Below are 21,992 nucleotides of genomic sequence, written 5' to 3'. Positions count from 1 at the left end.
GCGGCGTACAGTATGGCCACGGCGTCGTACAGCCTGACGGGCTCGTTCGGAACGCAGTCGCCCGTCTACTCGCAGTCAGGCCCGGCGACGCGCCCGCAGATAGCCGCATCGCCGGCCGCCTTCCCTGCCGGGTCGCCCTACCAGCACCACTTCCAGCAGCCGGCCTTCCAGCAGCAGCAGCAGCAGCAGCAGCAGCAGCAGGCTGGCTTCGGCGCACCCCTGCAGGGCTTCCCCGGTGCGCGGCAGCAGCAACAGCAGTTCGGCCAGACGCCGCAGCAGCAGCAGATGTCGCAGGCGCAGGCGCAGTTCATCATGCAGCAGCCGCAGGCGGGCCCGCTCCCCGCGTACCAGCAGCAGGGCGCCCAGCAGGCGCAGATGCTCATGACCACGGGTAACACACTGCCCGCCTCCACATGTCCGCCGGGTACGAGCCGCGCCCCGCCCCGGCCGGGCTCGGCACTGGTGTTGGCCTGCGTGCGGGGCGAAACGCTTTCGGTGCATGCGACTGGCCTTGCTACAACCCCGCGCGCCCGCATCACCACCACTGAACAGCCCGGGGCGTACATGGCTGTGTCACCGTTGCACGTCGGGTGTGATTGTGACACTCCCGCGCGCCCTCCGCCGCACTGTTGGCAGCGCCGAGTTCCATGTACCGTTGTTCCTCTTCACGCGGTGTGCGGTGGCGATGGTGGTGACTGGTCCGTTTACATGTTTTCTGTGTGTATAGTTCCTGGCGGACTGGCGCGCACCGGCCGGTCCTGCTGCTGCCAGCCTGCTCCGCGCTTGGGCCTTTGAGCCGACACCTGTCGGCGGGCCGGGCAGGGACTCGGGGTACACGGAGCTTGCCCACGCTGGCGGACGCCGGCCGGCCGCCGTCTTTGTTGGAGCCAGAAGGGTCCGTCACATACTGGTCATTTTTGATGGCGGCTGTCGAAGGGGTGAGGGGGACGCATGTGTTGCACATTGCTTATTTCTGTCCGTTACATGTTTCACGACGCTCTTTACTATGCGCTTTCATCAGTTGATTCATAGACGCTTCAGCACTGTGTTTTGCAGCGTCAGAATCATCCCGGCAGCGGCGAGAGAAACCCAAGCATAGGGATGGGAGATTTAATTGGAAAATATATCTCTACGTCGTCAGCGTTGCCATTGGCTATATTGGTCAGTATTACCAGCGCTTCCAATCATTCTCGGAGCCGCTCTTGCGCGGAATCTGCTCTCGTGTGATGTTGAGCGTTGGCGGCCCTTCGCGAACCGTACCGTAGCTGTGGAGCGATCCCTGTGAGTACCGGGCGGCCCGTGTGCAGTGATGTCTCGTGACCTGACGTCACTGCCTCCCCACCGCAGCCGCCTCGGCCGCCATGAGCCAGCAGTCAGGGGTGCCGACGCCGCCGCAGGCTCAGGTGGACGCGGCGCCGCCGCCCCAGCAGCAGCCGCCGCCGGCCGCCGCCGCCCCGCCGCCGCCGCCGCCGCCGCCGCCCGCCGCCGCCGCCGCCGCTGCCGCAGCGTGACCACAACATGACCACGCTGTGCCGCTTCAGCCAGGAGCACCTGCACGACCTGGTCAGCCGCTCGCAGGAGCTCTTCAACGTCCTCAAACTGCACCAGGTGTGGTACAGTTCTCCCGCGCACCTGCTGCGCCTAGGGCTTAATCGCTGACCAAAAGCTATGAGAAGGTGGGGCCGTTCAATGTCATTTTCTTAGAGCGCACCATGCATTCCAACTGGTCCGTTGATTTTGAGCTTGTTTCGGGGAACGTGACAAGCCGCGTGTTAGGGTATTTGGGTATAACACTTTTTGGAGAATACTGTGGGTGATCATAGCTGGCTGGTTCTCCGGTTCAAGGCGAGTTCAGTGGTGTGTTTTTGGAGAATACTGTGGGTGATCATAGCTGGCTGGTTCTCCGGTTCAAGGCGAGTTCGGTGGTGTGTTTTGGAGAATACTGTGAGTGATCATAGCTGGCTGATTCTCCGGTTCAGAGCGAGTTCGGTGGTGTGTTTTGGAGAATACTGTGAGTGATCATAACTGGCTGGTTCTCCGGTTCAAGGCGAGTTCAGTGGTGTGTTTTGGAGAATACTGTGGGTGATCATAGCTGGCTGATTCTCCGGTTCAGAGCGAGTTCGGTGGTGTGTTTTGGAGAATACTGTGAGTGATCATAGCTGGCTGATTCTCCGGTTCAGAGCGAGTTCGGTGGTGTGTTTTGGAGAATACTGTGAGTGATCATAGCTGGCTGGTTCTCCGGTTCAGAGCGAGTTCGGTGGTGTGTTTTGGAGAATACTGTGAGTGATCATAGCTGGCTGGTTCTCCGGTTCAAGGCGAGTTCAGTGGTGTGTTTTGGAGAATACTGTGGGTGATCATAACTGGCTGGTTCTCCGGTTCAAGGCGAGTTCAGTGGTGTGTTTTGGAGAATACTGTGAGTGATCATAGCTGGCTGGTTCTCCGGTTCAAGGCGAGTTCAGTGTGTGTTTTGGAGAATACTGTGGGTGATCATAGCTGGCTGGTTCTCCGGTTCAAGGCGAGTTCAGTGGTGTGTTTTGGAGAATACTGTGAGTGATCATAGCTGGCTGGTTCTCCGGTTCAAGGCGAGTTCAGTGGTGTGTTTGGAGAATACTGTGAGTGATCATAGCTGCTGGCTGGTTCTCCGGTTCAAGGCGAGTTCAGTGGTGTGTTTTGGAGAATACTGTGGGTGATCATAGCTGGCTGGTTCTCCGGTTCAAGGCGAGTTCAGTGGTGTGTTTTGGAGAATACTGTGGGTGATCATAGCCGGCTGGTTCTCCGGTTCAGAGCGAGTTCGGTGGTGTTTTTTCAAAGTGCATGTATGCCCAGCGGGTGCGCAAATGGCTCAAAGTCTGATAGTTTCGAGCCTTTTCCGTCCTGAGGGGGGGGGGGGGAGGGAGCAGCATGACGGTATAAAATGGACATAAACATCTGTTTGAACGCTAGAAACGGAGTCACTACCGCTCCCACTCTTACCATGCCGATTCCACATCTTCGAGCATTACATCCAGCTGGTGGGTCACTTCAGTGAAGGAGATCAAGAACAGGTCCAGCGCGTAAAGGGCAGAACAGTGGGTCTGGCAGTGCTGAAACATGGATGTGTTTTAAGCTGCGTCGGCATGGATATCAGACGAGTGCTGGCGGCGACAGCGGCACCCCATAGTGTGTGCGATCACGGTGTGAGTCGGCTTGATCTCACGTTAGAATCAGCTTAAATCACTTTGGCCCTGCAGTTCTCTGTTTAACTTTTCGACCTGGGGGACATAATATGTCACGCCCTGTTGAGATAAAGCTGTGTGTGAGTGTGCATCGAAGTATGTCTGGTGCAGGCTTATTTAATGTGCCGATCTTCTACCGGGGGGCTTCTACCCCGGTATCTTCTACGAGTGCTGGCGGCAACAGCGGCACCCCATAGTGTGTGCGATCACGGTGTGAGTCGGCTTGATCTCACGTTAGAATCAGTTTAAATCACTTTGGCCCTGCAGTTCTCTGTTTAACTTTTCGACCTGGGGGACATAATGTGTCACGCCCTGTTGAGATAAAGCTGTGTGTGAGTGTGCATCGAAGTATGTCTGGTGCAGGCTTATTTAATGTGCCGATCTTCTACCGGGGGCTTCTACCCCCTTCTGAAATCACTGAGACTGGTCCACTTCACCTGCTACAATGTGTGCGAAGATCTCAGTCGCATCTCAGACGCATCTCTCCCTCTCTCTCTGGTGAATCACCTGCAACTTTTGCACACCGCTCAAATGCACGATAAAACGGATACTGCTGCTGGCTTCTTCCCCTTTAGCGGCTGGCTTAAACAAGGAACTCATCTGCCAGATCCAGTGGTCTCGTTCTGAACTGACGAGTGGTGTGACATCTTCAGATCCATTCAGCACCGGCATGGACGGCAGCGTCAAAGCCGCTGCTTTGATTTCACTACCGCCGATGTCACGCGAAACCAAACCAGGCGGAACTGGCGTCTCAGGCTTCAAATGGAGATGCACCACGGCAAACGCTGCTCTGACCACGGACTCGTCAATCGTGCGGTATTGCAGCAGGTCCTGGTGCGGCTTCAGCTCACTGATAATGTCAGTGGCACTGGTGTGGACAGTCGTGTAGGTACACTGTCCACGGACGCGCCCAAGACTGACTTGAGACTGTACCAGAATCTGGGCACTAGGGGCGGTTAACAAGCCCACGATGGGAGCAGCGTTGGCCGCCACCTGTCGTCACTTGGCCTGTTTCAGGCTTCAGACGGTCATGTTTCGTCTGGTTTCGGGTGGTGTCAGCGATAATGAGGGGGCAGCCGTGGCTGTTTGGGGTATTCACCGGTGCTGTTGTCTGTGGTATTCACTGATGCTCATGTCGGTGGTATTCACCTACGCTCTTGCCTGTGGTATTCACCGACGCTGTTGTCTGTGGTATTCACCGATGCTCTTGTCTGTGGTATTCACCGACGCTGCTGTCTGTAGTGTTCACCGACGCTGTTGTCTGTAGTGTTCACCGACGCTGTTGTCTGTGTGGTATTCACCGACGCTGTTGCCCATGGTATTCACCGACGCTGTTATCTGTGGTATTCACCGACGCTGTTGTCTAAAGTGTTTAGGGACACTGTTGTCTGTGTGGTATTCACCGACGCTGTTGTCTGTGGTATTCACCGATGCTGTTGTCTGTGGTATTCACCGACACTGTCGTCTCTGGCATTCATCGATGCTGTTGTCTGTGGTATTTACTGACGATGTTGTCTGTGTGGTATTCACCGACGCTGTTGTCTGTGGTATTCACCGACGCTGTTGTCTGTGGTATTCACCGACGCTGTTGTCTGTGGTATTTACCAACGCCGTTGTCTGTGTGGTATTCACCGACGCTGTTGTCTGTGGTATTCACCGAAGCTGTTATCTGTGGTATTCACCGAAGCTGTTGTCTAAAGTGTTTAGGGACACTGTTGTCTGCGTGGTATTCACCGACGCTGTTGTCATTTGCCGATGACGAACGAGTGACGATGTTGTGCCGTTCGTCAAGTGGGACACATAATTGGCGGATATGGCAGTTGAATCCCGTTGGCTGGTATTCCAGCTTTTCCAGATCGCTGCCAGCCGGTATCTGAAGGATCTAGCCGACCAATGGGAAGCCAACGATAGCTACCCTTATGTAGTCGACCAATGGGAAGCCAACGATAGCTACCCTTATGTAGTCGACCAGTGGGAAGCCAACGATAGCTACCCTTATCTGGTCGACCAGTGGGAAGCCAACGATAGCTACCCTTATCTGGTCGACCAGTGGGAAGCCAACGATAGCTACCCTTATCTAGCGATTTTAAGCGGTTTACACAATTCTACAATAATGCTGCATAGAAGGCTGTGTCAGTGATGATGTTCGCGGGCGTCGAAGACGGTGCCGCGGGTCAACTGCAGTGACTTCTGCTTAAGGCTGCAGCCCGCCGGTAGATCAGCGTCTTTACTGGCGCGCACCTGACATGCACCAATGCGCATCGACGTACCATGCGTGTTCATTACAGTAACTTCATGAGAAAGGGATGTAACAGAAAGGTTTGGCACGTGATTTTAGCTCAAGAGGCTTCCAAATTCTATGCTCTTGGTCGAGGTCAAACAGAGGATGGAAAGGTCAAATTAACGCCAACGTGGGTTAAATAAATGAAATGTGCTCGCGTCGCATTATATACGCCCCCCCCCCTCCCCCCACCCCTCACCAGCTTTCGTCGCCAGGATTTGCTTCATAGCCACCCTGGCTCAGTTTGGAATATGTTTATTTCCAGGCACCACTATTTCCCCCCCCCAAAAAAAAAACCAAAAAAAACCTGCTCCCTTCGGTCAGGTGACACACCTATCTGTTATTATGGTAGACAAATACAATTTTATCAGCATGATATTGGGGTACGAAGACGCTTTGTAGGGGGTAGGCAACCCCATAACCCCCCATGGGGAAGGGTACGCTTTGTTTGATCTCGTCTCGTCGTTTGTTGTCCATCTCTATGATGATGTTCATTTGTGTAACGCCTTGCTGGTACTCTATGGGCGGAAATAGCTTAAAACAGCGAATCTTAAGCTCTGCCTACCTACTAAACATACATAAGTTTGAGCACAAAAAAGATGACGCCATTGAAGTTGCCTTGAACTGGGAGACCAGACTAGCCCTGAGCACCCGTACCTTATTTTTAGGTGTTGTTTTGTGATACGCTTCTGCGCGCGTGCTGTTGTTGTTGGTGGCCATCTTCACCGGTGCGTCCCTGGCTCCCCCGAGCTGCCGCTCACTGTGCGCCAGCACCACCGGCCGCCGGTGCCGCGCCGACCGCCGGCCGCTGCTCACTCCGTTGCGTTGTGACCTCCCCAGCCGCCGAACGGCACCGCACAGGGCGCCAACAACAGCGCCGACAAGCAGGGCAAGATCAAACAGCTGCTGCAGGGTATCCGCACCCCGTTCCACCGGCTGCGCATCTTCCAACGAGCGCATCTCCGCCTGCTGCGCCAGTCTCGAGTTCACGCCCATCGACGTGAGTGGCTCGGCGGCGGCGGGACTCTGGCTGAGGACGCCCCTTCCTTCCCCCCCCCCCCTCCCCGGCGGCGGCGGGGCTCTGGCTGAGTACAGCCCCCGCCCCCCTAAGGCACTACCATTCCGTGGTGGCGGGGGAGGGGGGGGGGAGGATTGCCTGCTCCAATGCTGCGGTCGGTCGGGGAGGCTTATAAAGCGCCTCTTGCGGTCAAAGAGGAGGAGCCATACTAAACGTGCCCGCCGCGAGGGCCCAGCCTTCGGGCAGGGTAGCGATTAGGACCTCCTCGGCCGCAGCTTTCGATCTTATTAGGGTTGCTGTGCCCCGTTGTGCCCCACAGCAATGATGAAGGGGTCCTGGGTGCCGAGGTGGCCGCTTCGCGGATCAGTATTGGCGACCACCAACACTCACCTTTCACCGGAATTTGTCCACCTGTTGACGCGCCGTGCTGGCTCCGCACGCACGTAACCGGCCTGTCTGGCGCCACCTTTGTGCGGCACTGACTAGGAGCCGCGCCAATGAGTGTCAAGGGGGGCCGCCGGCCGCATTGTCCGCGTGGTGTTTCACCTGTGGGGTCGTACCCAGGCTCACTCCAAGCAGGCGCTCGGTCAGCTTGTCGTGAGTCGAGGCACTGGCTCCGGCGGACCCGTACCCGGCAGCCCCGCAGCGGCACTTTTGGCGCTCCGGCCGCGTGTGGCGCGCCCGTGGCCCGGGCGGCACAACAGGCGCCCGCTGTGCCATTCCCTTGCTGGGCCCGGCTATGGTTGGGCAGCGGGCGCGCTGAATCCTTTGCATCACCAAACTGTGCTAACAGCAAACCTTAACTCAACCACCACCGGTCCCTTTGGCGGGGGCCTAGCATCTCCGCAACCCCCCCCCCCCCCCCCCCCCCCCCCCGGTCAGGAGACGGAGGTCGTTCGCAAGGACGATGGACAGAATACAGGCATGCCACTCCCCGAGGCGGGCGGGGTTCTCGCGGAGAACGGCGGGTCTCTCGCGGAGGATGGCCGGCCTCTCGCGGAGAACGGCGGGGCTCTCACGGAAGATGGCGGGGCTCTCGCGGAGGATGGCGGGGCTCTCGTCGAGGATGGCCGGGCTCTCGCGAAGGATGGCGGGGCTCTCACGAAGATGGCCGGCCTCTCGCGGAGAACGGCGGGCTCTCGCGAGGATGGCCGGCCTCTCGCGGCTCTCTCGCGAAGGATGGCGGGGCTCTCGCTGAGGACGGCGGGGCTCTCGCGGAGGATGGCCGGGCTCTCGCGGAGGATGGCGGTGCTCTCGCGGAGGACGGCCGGCGCTGGTGGGGAGCGTCGGCCGTCTGCCCGTCCTCGATGCCGACGGCTGCCGTCCTCAACCATTCCAGGCAGCCACTGAGCCCTCCCTCCCGCTGTGGCTGAAGCTGCAGATTGTGGCATGCACATGTCGTTGCCGATGACGGCCTGGTGGTAGCATCTGGCACCCACACCCACCCCACCCCACCCCCCCCCTTCTTTCGTCTGACAGGGATTGATTCCGTACAAGGATGAACCGGACAACAAACTGGACGAAAAGAAAATCTCCGAGCACTACCGGCAGGCCATGGAAGAGTACAACAACGAGGTGAAGGAGGTATGTAGATGGCGGGACGAACCTACCTTTACATCGTGCGTTTGATTGACATTGTCGTGTGGAGATCATGTTACAGCTTAAACAGAAGTATTGCTTGATTTAGTATTACTTAGTTTAGTTAGAAGTGTTTTTATGCCATCCAGCCCTTCACGTCCATGAATGGCACCCATTGTGTTCGTGAACGGGAGCTTATGACCACATGGGTGGTGCTGCATTATGTACGTACGTTATGTACTACGTATACGTTATGGGCCATACATGACCGCGCATTCTAGGCGCTCTAAAGCCCCAATTACTACTGCTACTACTACATGAGTGGCGCTCATCCGGGAGTGCCGGCCGGCCGCCGAACCCGTCCTCTCTCCGTCGGCAGCAGGTGCAGCTGCGCAGCCGCTACCTCAAGGAAGTCATTGACCAGCTGCGTAACATGGTCTGGGACGTCAACACCGTGCTGGCCATGCGCTCACCAGCCCGAGCCGGCCGGCGCGAGACCCGGTGTGGCAGCTCCGGCGAGTGGCGCCTCGGTGTCGCCTGTGCCCATCAGTGTACTCTGTGTGACGGGTGGGCGTCCGCGCGCACCGGCGCGGGGCCTACTGGGTACGCACCGGCGTGGGGGCCTACTGGACACACACGGGCGTGGGGGCCTACTGGAGCTGTCTGGCGTGCGTTGTCACCGCATTGTATTTTATACATACCGAGGTATTGTAAATAAACACGGGAAGTTGACGATTCTGTTTTCGAAGCCGCCCGCACACGCGCTGGGTCAGCTCACAGTACACATGCATTCACTGTGTTCAGTTGAGAGGCGGGAGGATGCCAGCCTTGTAGGCACCTGAGCCTCTCTCGTCCGCGCTGGATCGCTCAGCCGTGTACCTGTTCCACCTCCAGAAGGTCAGACACTGGCTACCAGCTTTGACCGCCCAGAACATTATGACGCACGCACGCGGATTACCCAAAGAGCACGACCCTCACCACCGCTCAGAGCAAGTGACACCGCCACCGGGGCCCCTATGGAGCGCGCGACGGCCGCCACTGGGATCGCTCCGCGCAAGTGACTCCTGGGAGCCTCCCGAGCAGGTGATTCCTGGGAGCCGTTCAAAAGGCACTGGCGCAAGCAGAGCTGCAGAACACCTTGCTGTTGACGCAGATGAAGTTGGAGTCGACGAGGCCAGCGCGGCAGGTGAAGCAGTGGAAGCACTCGGCCGTGGCGTGCCAGAACATGTAGTCTCCCAGGCTGACCCGCTGGCCGTCGGGCGCGATCGGTCGGGAGCAGGTCACACACGTCTGCCGGCCGGCGCACAGGTCAGGTGGCGCGTGGGAGCGGCGCCGGCCGTCCTGCGGAGCCCTGCGGCGCACGCTCGCTAACGCAGCCCTCGGCTCGCAATTCAGGCATGTCGTGGCATTATTCTTACTATGCGATTCATGCATCAAGGGCGGACCCAGAATGGAGGACCATGCCCCGTCTCCCATCCCCGCCCCTCTCTTGGCGCCCATGTGGTTTTGGTGCCCCGGAAAATCAATAAAATTTGATGATCAAGGGACACCAAATCCTTCATTTGGCAACCACATAACCGCCATTTTCACCACTTCGGGCCACAAATATTTGTTTTCGTGTTACCAAATTCCAGGGGCAGCGCAGTGCCAGTCACGTGTCCCTTAAAGGGTCGGACTAGATCGGCCCATTCGGCGAAGAAGCGCCAACACTTCCATTGCGGGCACCATCATCTTTACGTTAAGGATGTACGAAATTCAAGTTGCCCAAAGGGCCCAAACCCATCGTGTTCAAATATAATTTCCAGAGGACGCCGCGACACCCGTGCCCCTCTTTTGGCGAAGTCTTGGATCGGGACCTTGGCGAGGGGCACCAAAGCGTTGATTTCGTGGCAACATTATTTTTTCTCAGGGGCACCAAATCCAAGCGAGCCATTGAAAGGGATCCAAGGCGTTCAATTTTAATGGGCACTACAATTGTTTTGCCCTCCACCCTGCTGCAAGCTTGGATGGGCGCCTTCGGCAAAGGGATGCTAAAAACCTTTATTTCGGGAAATCATAACCTTTATTTTCAAGAGGCACCCAATTCCAGGGGGCATGACAAAGAGCTCCAAAATTTTCACTTTCAAGGGACAAAATATTTCAAGGGAAGCCAAAAATGGCTCCGGAATCTTCACTTTCACGAGAAACTGAAGTCAAACGGCAACACAATCAGGGGGCACAGGCACGCACTCCACCCCACGCCCGAGCTCCGAGGGCAGGCCGGAAGTCACATGAAGAGGCTTCAGCCCGAAGGCCGGGCCCTAAATTGTTAAGAGGCCGAATGTCAGTTAGAGGGCCTCTTGCACCAACCGGGGGCCCATAAGACAGCGAGGGCCTCAAGGTCAGGCAGCTGACTGAGACCATCAATGTCGAACGGTTCCGTGTTGGTCTGTACCCTAGGGGCCTTTTCCCATGCGGAGGCAAGGCCGGGACCTGTAGATGTCGACCAAATGCCCCTTGCATTGGTCGGGGCCTCTGAAACTGTGAAGAGCCCCTGTGCTGGTCAGGGCCCACAGTGCATAGCAGACGGCTCTGCGTCGACAATGACCTCCAGTTTGACCAGCGGTACATTCCCTTGAACATGGACAGGGGCGGACCCTGCACGCCAAAGCGTCCCCTTGCGTTGGTCGGGCCCTCTTGACGTTAAAAGGAGATGTACCGAACGAGGGGCCGTCCGCACCGCCTTTACCAGCGGCCGATGAGCCGAATGGTGGTCAATTGGTGAACTCCCTGCGCCGGCAAGGAACCCTTCAGCAGCAGCAGCCCCCGCATCAATCCGGCGCTAGATGTCCCGGCCATAGGGTCTGGCGCATCGGGGAGGGGGTCGGTGTGTGATGTATCCCTTTAAGGGATTTGTATCGACCAGGGGGATGCTGTCCCTGTGTCGCCAGAATGGCAAGAATGATGGATTTTACACAAAGAACGAACTTTTCCGGGCGAACTAGGGTGGAGAGTCAACGCAAATGTTTAACCTTGTTTCGATCTTTGGCCGACGCGGGTACGCAATCCACGAGCCCCTCAATAGCTCTGCAAGTCTTCAAGAAAATCTGGTAACTCTCCTGACTGTTATCGTGTGTAGAGGGTGAATTGAACCATTGTACGGTGCATAGCGCCCGCGGTTTATACATGCATTTAAATACTGCTTAATTTAATTTCGTTTACGTGCTAATGCATGTCACATTGCATCTTCTGCTGGGCTCTGGTTTCACTTGCAGCCAAGGCCCAACAGAAAAAGGGAAAAGAAGCTATCTCTAACTAACGAGTGCTAAACCCAGTGGACGATGCCGCCGCAAGAACTGATTACAACACAAAAGCCTAAAAATAAAGTGGCCAAAATCCGGGGACTTCTTAGGTGGGTTCGGGGGGCGGCATTAATTTCTCGGGGACACCGCAGGGAGGCGTGGTCCCTCCCTTGACGAAATCCGGGATCCGCCCCTAATTACCACCATGGTCCGCACACAATCCGGAGTGCGCTTCAGATACGACAAACGCAGAGGTGCCGGGTCCGCGGCCCCTTCATTTGGCTCCAAGCAACATTGTGGATGAGGCCGTGGCGCCGCGCCGGCGTCGGCCCGGCTGCTAGTCCCGCGCCAGCGTCGGCCCGGCTGTCAGTCCCGCGCCAGCGTCGGCTCGGCTGCCAGTCCCCGCAGCGTGCGCCGGCGTGTCAGCGTGGCCGGCGTCAGTCCCGCGCCAGGCGGGCTCGGCTGCCAGTCGGCCGCGTCGGCTCGGCTGTCGGTCCCGCGCCAGCGTCGGCTCGGCTGTCGGTCCCGCGCCAGCGTCGGCTCGGCTGTCGTCCCGCGCCAGCGTCGGCTCAGCTGTCAGTCCCGCGCCAGCGTCGGCTCGGCTGTCGGTCCCGCGCCAGCGTCGGCCCGGCTGCCAGTCCCGCGCCGGCGTCGGCTCGGCTGTCGGTCCCGCGCCAGCGTCGGCTCGGCTGTCGGTCCCGCGGCGGCGCCGGCCCGGCTGTCAGTCCCGCGCCAGCGTCGGCTCGGCTGTCGGTCCCACGGTGGCGACGCCAGGCGCACCTTGCCGTGGCGCTGCTGGTAGCAGGGCAGGCAGAGCGGCGCGTCTTCGCGCAGCACGTACTGCCGGCCGCCCAGCGGCTGGCCGCAGGCGCCGCAGCAGAAGTGGCGCGTGTGCCAGCTGTGGCCGGCCGCCTCCGTGAACTGGTGCGAGAAGATGAGCTCGTCGCAGGCCGGGCAGCGGCCCAGCTGCAGTCGCTCGGCGTAGTGACGGCCGCAGAACACCCGGCCCGACTCGTAAAAGTAGATCAGGTCCACCAGCAGCTCCTGCGGACGGTGCGGTCGGCGTGAGAGCGGGCAGGTCCGAACGGACCGCGCCGCGCTGTCGCCGGCGTCAGACACGACAGCGCGGCTGTTACACGCGCAGACTGCGCGTCCGAGTCCGAGACGGCTTTACCTTGCGTCTCACCTGGCATGTGGCGCAGACGAAGCACTGCGGGTGCCAGCATTTGTTGGCACCGGCGCGCTCGGCGAACACGGCCACATCGCCGGGACGCATGGCGGCGCGACACTGATGGCAGCACCAGCGGCGGCGCGCGTCCCAGCCGGCCGGCGCCGGCGTCCAGGGCGCGGGCGGCGCCGAGCCGCGCCGTTGCCGGCCGGCCGACGCCGGCGGCCGGCCGCCGCCCAACGAGCTCAGGTCGCCGGCCGAGGTGGCGGCGGAGCGGGGCGGCGCCGGCCCCGGCCGCGGCGGCTCGGCCGAGGTGGCGGCCAGGCCCTGCAGGCCGCGGAACGCCTGGTCGCCGGTGATGGTGACCTGGCCGCGGCACAGGCCGCCGCTGCTGGTACCGCCGGCGCTGCGGAACGGGCCGCGCGGCGACGTCGCCGGAGGGCGGAGCAGTCGGCTGTCGGAGAGCGGTCCGGCGCTGCCTGCCAGCTGGTGCCTGGGCCGCCGCCGCGCCAAACCCAAGGTTACCATCCAAATACTCTTCCAGCAGCGTTCCAAGTTTCGGCCACTTGGGTGCCAAGGACGCCAATATTTTTCCACGATATTTCATGCTAGGTCCAAGCATCGGTCAAGTGTCTACACATGCTCGCCTACGCGCTTGGCCTCGGCTTAAGCCACGACTCTCGTGAATACAGACACTGGCGTGCGAACCACAGCGCCTGCACTAAGCTGGACGTAGCAAACGAGCCAACCAGGCCCAAATCCAGGTGGCCGGCCATCAGTCAAGTTTCCACCTACAGATGGCGCTCAGCTGACCTGGCTGACTCGACGTAAGCCACGGAGCTGTCCGAGGGTAGCAGGCCACGACTGACCGCCGAAAGGTGTGTCGGCCGCCGCTCTCCCGTCTCCGGCCCGGGCCCGTAGGAGGCCGCGTCCGGCCACTGCGGCACCGGCGGCAGCAGGCCGGACGGCGCGTGACTGCCTGCCGGGCCACGGGACATGCCGTCAGTGCAGGCCGCACACAGACACCCGCAGCCGGGCCGCGTCCTCGCGGCTGCTGGGACGGAGTCAGACAGCGGCGCCAGGGCGCGTCCTGACTGCGCCGCCGGTCGGCCGGGGCGGCCACTGACCTGTGTACGGCGGCGGCTGCCGCTGGCCGCCGGTCACCACGCTGGCAAAGAAGGTGGGCTGGCCGCCCTGCAGCCGCGGCCGCGCCGGCTCAGCGGCCGGCCGCCACGACGCGGGCGCCCCTGGCGGCGAGAGGGTGCCCCACTGCAAGGCCGACAGAGACCGGCAGCGTCACACTCCGGAGACGAGCCGACCGTGCCGGGGGCAGGCCGGCTGCGAGAGCTGGTCCAACGTTAGACCTGGACCTCGACACGTATCGGGGTTGCAAGCACCTGCGGAAATAATCAATAGCAAATTTGTTCCTGGCTGTCAGGAAAACGTGTTTCATGAGATACGCTGACTTTTATATCACGTAATCGGAATTTAAGCTGCAAACAAACGCAACTACATACAGTGATATACACAAAAATCTCATGAACTGGGAGCGTCACATAACTCACTGCATTTCTCGGTGTAAGGCTGTGTTGGTATGGAGGCTCTTGGTATGAAGGAAATTCACAGACGATTCCTTGACCGACGGCGTTCTGCCGCACGCTCTGCACATATGACCGCATTCTGCCGGGAAAGGGGCCGGCGGCAGGGCCCCCAATGCGTGAACACTAGGAGGGCAAGATGCCGGACCGCGGTGATGAGCAAGATTCTAGCTAGACTCTTGCTTCTTGATGACAATGCGCACATGAAGCGCCGAATCATTTTCAGGTTTAATTGGGCTGAGTCAGAACGTGTTGTTATTATTTAGATACCTTTCACCATTGGATGGCGTTACTCCACATCCAACCGTGAAAGACGCACGGGCATATCAGCCCAACGGGACGTGTGGCTAGAAATGCATCCCGTGGCTGAGTGTGCCATTGACTGAGTATGAAATTTACTTAACTTTATCACAATGTGGGAGCTGTCTCTTCAAAGGGTGGATACAATAGACCAACAGGCGGTAACATTCGTGGAAATTGACCAGTAGGCATGACCTTAAATCTAATAGCTTGTTACAAAGTCCTCCAGTCTCACCATCTTCCTCGGCCATTATTCTCAGGGTGTGGGAGCCATTGTCTCGGCGTCTATGTTAATCGCGTGGCGGCTTAACCTTTTGGTCCTTGCACTACCCAAGAGGCGATACCTCCACCGTCCGCCCGGCTTCTGCCTCCGTACTGTCGCACTGCTTCCGTCCTCAGTCTAACCTCGCTGGCTGCGGGCCGCACACCAGCGCCTCCGCACCCACCGCCACGAGCCCACTGCCAGTCGGACACCTGCCTGGCTGGCCCGGATGTGTCCGCCACCAGTCTGACCTGCGCTCATGCCCTCTGCGCGTATCCCCGCAGCGGCCACGCCGTTGCCCCGACCTGTCAGCTTCGGGACCTCCGCAGCGGGCCTGCCAGCGACTGTCGTCCAGGTCCTGCGGCGGCAGCTGTGTCTGCAGGCTCCGCTGGCGCAGTACGGCGCCGCTGGTGCCGCGGATCGGCACCCGCTCGGCCGGGATCTGAGAAAGGTACCTGCACACCTGCCGCCACATGCGCGCCAGGTCAGCAGAGGTCGGCTGATGCGCGAGGTCAGCGCTAAGGTCAGTCGCTCACTCGGCCCGCGCGAAGCCCCTCAAAACCCCTGCAAGGTCCTAAACGGAGTACGGGTGGCCAAACGCTCCCAGCTCTGGTGACGAGACTACAGCAAGTGAATAAAGCAGGGCGTGCCAGTGCCTGGAGGCATGGAGCCAGGAGGATGTGAGCCGCACGCACCAGGTCTGGCGGTGCGCCGGGCGGCACCCACTCCAGCTCCGCCGTCTCGCGCAGGGGACGGCGCAGTCCAGAGCAGTCTGCAGCGAGAATCAGTCGCCCGGTCAGTCACCGTCACAGCGCAGCACACTACCCGAGCCACGTCTGATGACACAGAACCATCTAGCCCGGGAGGTAACGAGACGCAGCGATAAAGCACCGCACCGCTTGTAACGCCTCTGACTCACCACACCACACCACGACATACCGCTCGTAACGCCTCTGACTCGCCACACCACACCACGACATATCGCTCGTAAAGCCTCTGACTCGCCACACCACACCACAACATATCGCTCGTAACGCCTCTGACTCGCCACACCACACCACGACATACCACTCGTAATGCCTTTGACTCGCCACACCACACCACGACATACCGCTCGTAACGCCTCTGACTCGCCACACCACACCACGACATACCGCTCGTAACGCCTCTGACTCACCGCACCACACCACAACATGCCGCTTGTAATGCCTCTGACTCGCCACACCACACCACGACATACCGCTCGTGATGCCTCTGACTCACCACACCACACCACGACATATCGCTCGTAATGCCTCTGACTCGCCACACCACACTACGACATACCGCTCGTAACGCCTCTGACTCGCCACACCACGCCACGACATACCGCTCGTAACGCCTCTGACCAGGGACAAATCCAAAGGGGGTCACGGGGCCATGGACGCCCTGCGCCCCGAGGGGCCCATTGGCTCCAAGGGGGCACATGGTCGGCCGAGCAGGCGCAGTTTTTTTAACCCAAACGAAACAAAACTGGGTATCTCTGAACTTTTAGGCGACCAAGAGCAGTTATCAGCGAAAGCGAGGGGTCTATGAAAAGTTTTAAAAAATCAATGGTTAGACAATTTAACTTAAATTTTTGAACTTAAACTTAACTTAACTTAACTTAACTTAACTAGCGTGAACTTAAAATGTTAAGCCTCATTTCACTGCCTAGGGGCCCCACGCCGTTTCCGCGGGACTTATATGCCTACTTGCAGATGTCCGTGAAGTTAGCGATTTATTCAGCGATTTATTCTGCGACTAGTATCGATTTCTCTGAAAACAGGTCGCAGTGTCAATTGTGCCACGAGAACACCAAAAATAACCCCTATTTTGCAATATCATGTAACGTTCAATGTCGAAAGTTAGATCAAATGACGGGAACTCGATATCACTCGAAAGAAACTACCGGACGATTTTCAACTTGCAGACGTCAGAGTATTCACCACAGAAAAAACTAACGTCCGTCAGAAAGTCCTGACATGTCAAGGTCACCCATCAACGTCAAACACGGGCTTAAAGGACGGGAAACTCGATATCACCCAAAAATTACCGGTCGATTTGAAAATTATCAGCATCAAAATATTGACAGGCGTAAGAGCTAGCGTTTGTCAAAAAGTCCTGACATCTTAAGGTCAACTTTTAAGGTCAAACGTGGGCTCAAAGGTCGGGCAACCCCATATTGCCCAAAAATTGCCGGCCCATTTTCAACTTACAAACATCAGAATATTTACCACAGAAATAAGTATCGTCCGTGAAAAATTCCTGACCTCTGAAGGTCATTTTTTCAGGGTCAAACATGGGCTCAAAGGACGGGTGACTTTATATCATCCAAAAATTCCCGCCCGATTTTCAACTTGCGAGGGTCAGGATACGCCATCCCCACAAAAATAACTAGCATCCGTGACAAAGTCCTGACCTCACAAAGCCATTCTTCAAGGTCAAACGTGGGCCCAAAACACAGAAAACTTTATATCACCCAAAAACTACCGGTCGATTTTAATCATTCAACTGTCAGAGTATCCACCCCAGAAAGAACTAGCGTCCTGTATACTCTGACAGTTGCAAGTTAAAAATTGGTCGGTTTGTTTTTAGCGATGTCGAGTTCCCCTCCCTTGAGCCCGTGTTTGACCTTGAAGGGTGACCTTGAGGTGTCAGGACGGGGTGTCGAGTTTCCCGTCCTTTGAGCCCGCGTTTGACTTTGAAAGATGACGTTGGGAGGGCAGGGCTCTCCGACTGAGGCTAATTTTTTCTATGGTGAATATTCTGATGTTCGTAAGTTGAAAATCGGCCGGTATCTTTTTGTGTGATATCGAGTTCACCGTCCTGTTCACGAGTTCACGGACGCTAGTTCTTGCTCTTGTGAATATTTGAATGCCGATAGTTTTCAGATCGGCCGGTAATTTTTGGTTAATTTCGAGTTCGTCGTCCCTTAAGTCCACGTTTGACCTTTAAGGATAACCTTGAGAGATCAGGGCATTCTGATAAACGCTAGTTCTTTCTGCGGTAAATACTCTGAGAGCTGCGACTTGAAAATCGGTCGGCAATTTTTGTGTGATATCGAGTTCCCCGTCCTTTGAGCCCGCGTTTGATCTTGGAAGATGACCTTGAGAGGTCAGGACTTTTTGACGGACAGGCGGACTGATGCACAAGCACTCTTGTGCAAGTGAAGATTTTGATACTCATAGTTTTCAAATCGGCCGGTAATTTTTGGCTCATGTTGAGTTCCCGTCTTTTCCGTCTTCTGAGCCCGTGTTTGACCTTGAAGGGTGACCTTGAGATTTCAGGACTTTTTGACGGACGCTAGCTCCTGCACTTGTGAATATTTTGATGTCTATAGTTTTCACATCAGTCCATAATTTTTGACTGATATCGAGTTCCCGTCCTTTGAGTCAGAGTTTGACCTCGAAGGGTGACCTTGAGATGTTAAGACTTTCTGACAGACACCAGTTCTCTCTGTGCTGAATATTCTAAAATTTGCATGTTGAGAAGCTGCCGGTTATTTCTGGGTGATATCGAGTTCCCCGTCCACTGACCCAGCTTTTGACCTTGAAGGTCACATGATATTGCAAAATGAGGTTCAGTTTTGGGTTTCTCATGCCACAATTGACCCCATAATCTTTTTTAGAGAAATCAGAACTCGTCGCTGAATAAATCGCTAAGTTAACGGACGTCACTTGCATGATCATTTCGATCATTAAAGAGCATTTCACGTTGCCCTTCACTTCTTTGCATTTGCTCGGAGGCCCTGTGCTGCTGTTGGGGCCCTTCCTGTTAGCGTGCCGGGGCACTCTTGTCAATCACCGGCCCTTCCACGGATTCTTTCCATTTGCCAGAAAAGCTCTGTGAGCTATAGCCGTGGTCCCATATCTTAACCTGCCAGGGTATTCTCGGTTGCTCAGGGGCCCTTTACGTGGGTCTCGGTTAACCTACCGACACACTTGCGATATGCTCATGGGCCCCCTACATTGGTCTACGGCGTTTCTCATTCTCTGTCACTTGCTAAGGGTCCTATACTCTTGTCGGGGGCCCATCAGATGGCCTGCTTGGGCACACCGAGTTGTTCGGGACCCTCCACGATGGGTGTTGGGTACTTCTTTTCTGAATGGGGGCCCTACGCTCTTGTGGGGCCCTTTTTGTTAACCTGCTCGGGCACACTCGATCATTCGAGGGTCCTCTTCATTGGGTCTTGAGTACTTGCTATGTCAATGGAGGTCCCTACGCTCTTGCTGGAAGCCTTATATGCTAACCTGCTCTGATGCACTGAATCATTCGGGGTTCTCTGCGTTGGGTCTTGAATACTTCCTGTTTGATTGGAGGGCCCTATATGCTAACCTGCTCGGGCGCACTCGATTGCTAGGACACTACACATTGCGTCGTGAATATTTCTTATTTGAATGGGTTACCATACGTTCTTGGCGGGCCTCATCTATTCAGTTGCTTCGGCCGGTAGCGAATGCAGAGGGGGGGGGGGGGGGGGAGGGAGAGGCAAGGGACCATCCCCCATGGACCATGCCGAGGGTACCTAAAGGCTCCAAAGGGGCCCCTAACGGACCGGACGGACGCAGTTCTCTTAGAACAAAAAGTGCAACAAATTTGGATGCCTTTGGGCCTACAGACGACCAAGAACCATTGTTAGCAAAAGTAAAGAGTTCATAAGAAGGCGAAGTTCATTCTTCACTGATTGAGCAATTGTTGCTTGGGAGAAATCTTGGAGCTCATTGCGATGTCTAGAGGCATTACGCTGTTGGTTGTCTGACCCTATATGTCAACTTACCGGGTCAACCTGATCGCTAAGGAGCTTTCCACGTTGTTCTTGATCTCTTTGCATTTTCTCGTGAGGCACAATGTGCTGCTGGGACGCCGTCTGTCTCCATGCCTGAGCACTGTTGATCCATCAGGTTTTCCTCCACGGATTCGTCTCATTCGCCCGAAAGGCTCTACGCACTTTTCCGGGGTCCCATATGCCAGGCTACGTTCAGCTGCTCAGGGGTCCTTCGTATAAGTCTCGGGGTTTTTTTTCTACTTGCTTGGAGGGCGTTGTGCTGTTGCTAGGGCTCTTTTAAGGTAAGGCACAGAGACACTCGATACTCAGAGGCCCTCTACTTTAATCGAGGGCTCTCTCCCTTTGGTCTCATTTGCGGAAGACTCTTCGCTTCTATCGAGGTTTGTGTTGTCAACCTGCCGTGCACTCTTGATCGCACAGGGGTGGCTTCATGGTCTTCATTCATGGTCTTGGCTAATTCCCCTTTGCTCGGAGGGTACTGTGCTCTGGGGCTTGATATGTCAGCCTGCCGGGGCACCGCCGCTCGTTCAGGGGCCCACCACGTTGGTCTTGCGTTCTTTTTGCTTGCTCTGAGGTCCCTGTTCTTGTTGACGGGAGCCACTTTATTGACCTGCGGAACCCACGATCGCTCAGGCTCCGTCCCTATTGTCCTTGGTGCCTTCGCCTTAAAGCAGCAGTCGGATGTGCGCCGATGAATTTTACGCGCAATTGCCGAACGTAAGTTGACATGCCGCCGACGTCGTATGCGTCATTTCCACAGGCTAATGAGCGTGTGACACTTATTTTACTGATGCATCATATTCTTAACATATTTTGAATGCTTTGGTATGTTGCACTCCTCAATAACAAAGGACAAATTTTGCATTTGTCACCAGCCATCAGCTGATTACATCGCCCAGCCGGCTAGCCGTAAATACATAAGCTCCGAATCAAGTCCATGCTTGGTTTTGATGGTTGTTAGTAGCCAACCCAAGTCTACTTTGCCTGTTGTTCCAAAACACTTGGCCTCAAAATCACAGCATGTGAAGTTATCTGCAGAAAAGAGTGAGCACTATGTGTATGCATGCATAGCACACCTATGCTTTATAGGGCTGTGCACAGTAAGACGGGTTTCTATATTTATGAAATGAATGAAGAAGTAAAGATATACGTACATACATACATACATATATGTATATATATATATATATATATATATATATATATATATATATATATATATTACAAACTTGTATTAAAATTTAATGACCGAAATGCGAGGATATTTTTGGGAGGGGACCCCAAACCCTAGAGGGCCCCACAATGTCCCGTGCATCCCCCCCCGCCCCCTGAGAAATTCTGGATCCGCCCCTGCCTCTGACTCGACATACCACACCACGACATACCGCTCGTAACGCCTCTAGACTCGCCACATCACACCACAACACACGCACCTTCCTCACCGAGTTACCACAACACATCAATGTCCTAGCAAAACAGCTAAAACCAATCCCATCACAGCCCCACCGCTCGCGTGCGTCCAACGCAGCAGTGACTGCCTGCTGAGTCCCACCTGTGGCGTTCAGTGACGGCCGAGGGCCGGCCGGCGGTGGGCCGGCGCCGAACAGTCGTCGGACTTGCGCCGAGCCCGCGCTGTCGTCCTCGAACACGCCGTGTTCGGCCGGGCCGCAGCTGCAGTGTTGGCATACCTTCCTCCACGCAGGAGAGTCGGGTCGTCAGCACCCAGAGGCTGGGCCAACCGGGCGGAGATCCGTCTACAGGCACGCTACCTGGGTCACCACTGTGCTCCAAACAGGAATATTAAAGCGCACGTGACTCTGCGGAGCATCATTGCCCTTGATGCCACTGCTGATGCAGCTCGGTGCATAGTCATCAGTTTGCCTCCGCAACCACATGGAGTGTACACATGACCGATGGAGCCGCTCCCAAACCGGGTCGGTGTTATCATTTCAATACACACAGCACACGGGCCGGTGCGCGGCTTTTTACCTCCAGTAGTGCAGGTCGAATCCGGGACAGGCGGAGCCGCATCGCATGCACGGCGCGCCCTGGCCAACCTCATGGCCCAGAGTGGCGCCACCGAAGCCGTTCCGGTCGGGCCAGCTGGCGGGCGCCAAGCTGGGTGCGCTGGCTGGTGGACTGAACATCTTGAGGTTGCAGCGCTCACGGCCGCCAAACCCCGTCTTTAGGCAACGGGCATCGAGTGCGGACCGACCGCGAGCTCCAACGAGCGACCGAGCCCATGCAAAGCCGTGCCCTCGGGCTCTTCGTCACATAGGACAGGTTTGTGAATGTAAAGAATAGAACATCGACCCACGCCGGCTCTGGTCACTGAACTAGGTGTCCTGTGTGCCACCCACTGGATTGATGGCATGCATTTTCATTTGCTTATCTAGAATGACAACTACAGTGAACAGGTTCCATATTGTCGTTTTTCGTCGCAACATTGGTCGCAAAGAGATTGCACACATTTTCTGGATATTA

General features: G+C 56.7%; 1 protein-coding gene across 1 annotated transcript; it reads right to left on the bottom strand.

Annotated features, from left to right (window-relative positions):
- Window positions 1-8,861: 8,861 nt before the first annotated feature.
- Window positions 8,862-21,655, bottom strand: LOC119112596 (testin). Its single transcript, XM_037236816.1, has 8 exons — window positions 21,498-21,655; window positions 21,114-21,196; window positions 15,397-15,473; window positions 15,036-15,164; window positions 12,851-12,907; window positions 12,560-12,661; window positions 12,154-12,417; window positions 8,862-9,382 (listed from the first exon to the last, which is right to left on the bottom strand). The coding sequence occupies exons 1-8, from the start codon at window positions 21,653-21,655 to the stop codon at window positions 9,194-9,196; spliced, it is 1,059 nt and encodes a 352-aa protein (XP_037092711.1). The 3' UTR covers window positions 8,862-9,193.
- Window positions 21,656-21,992: the final 337 nt, after the last annotated feature.

Source organism: Pollicipes pollicipes, unplaced genomic scaffold (genome assembly GCF_011947565.3).
Source record: "Pollicipes pollicipes isolate AB1234 unplaced genomic scaffold, Ppol_2.1 Scaffold_7261;HRSCAF=8764_pilon_pilon_pilon, whole genome shotgun sequence".
In the NCBI taxonomy this organism is placed as follows: domain Eukaryota; kingdom Metazoa; phylum Arthropoda; class Thecostraca; order Pollicipedomorpha; family Pollicipedidae; genus Pollicipes; species Pollicipes pollicipes.
The sequence above is the reverse complement of the archived record's forward strand: the minus strand, read 5'-3'. Positions and strand labels throughout refer to the sequence as shown.

What these genes read in the sequence shown, in the direction of transcription:
- LOC119112596 (XM_037236816.1), bottom strand. Translation starts at nt 21,655, where the DNA reads ATGTTCAGTCCACCAGCCAGCGCACCCAGCTTGGCGCCCGCCAGCTGG. An exon ending in CCGGCGCACCGCCAGACCTG is followed by an intron (nt 15,165 to 15,396) that starts GTGCGTGCGGCT and finishes ATGTGGCGGCAG; the next exon opens with GTGTGCAGGTACCTTTCTCA. An exon ending in TCGTCTGCGCCACATGCCAG is followed by an intron (nt 12,418 to 12,559) that starts GTGAGACGCAAG and finishes CACCGTCCGCAG; the next exon opens with GAGCTGCTGGTGGACCTGAT.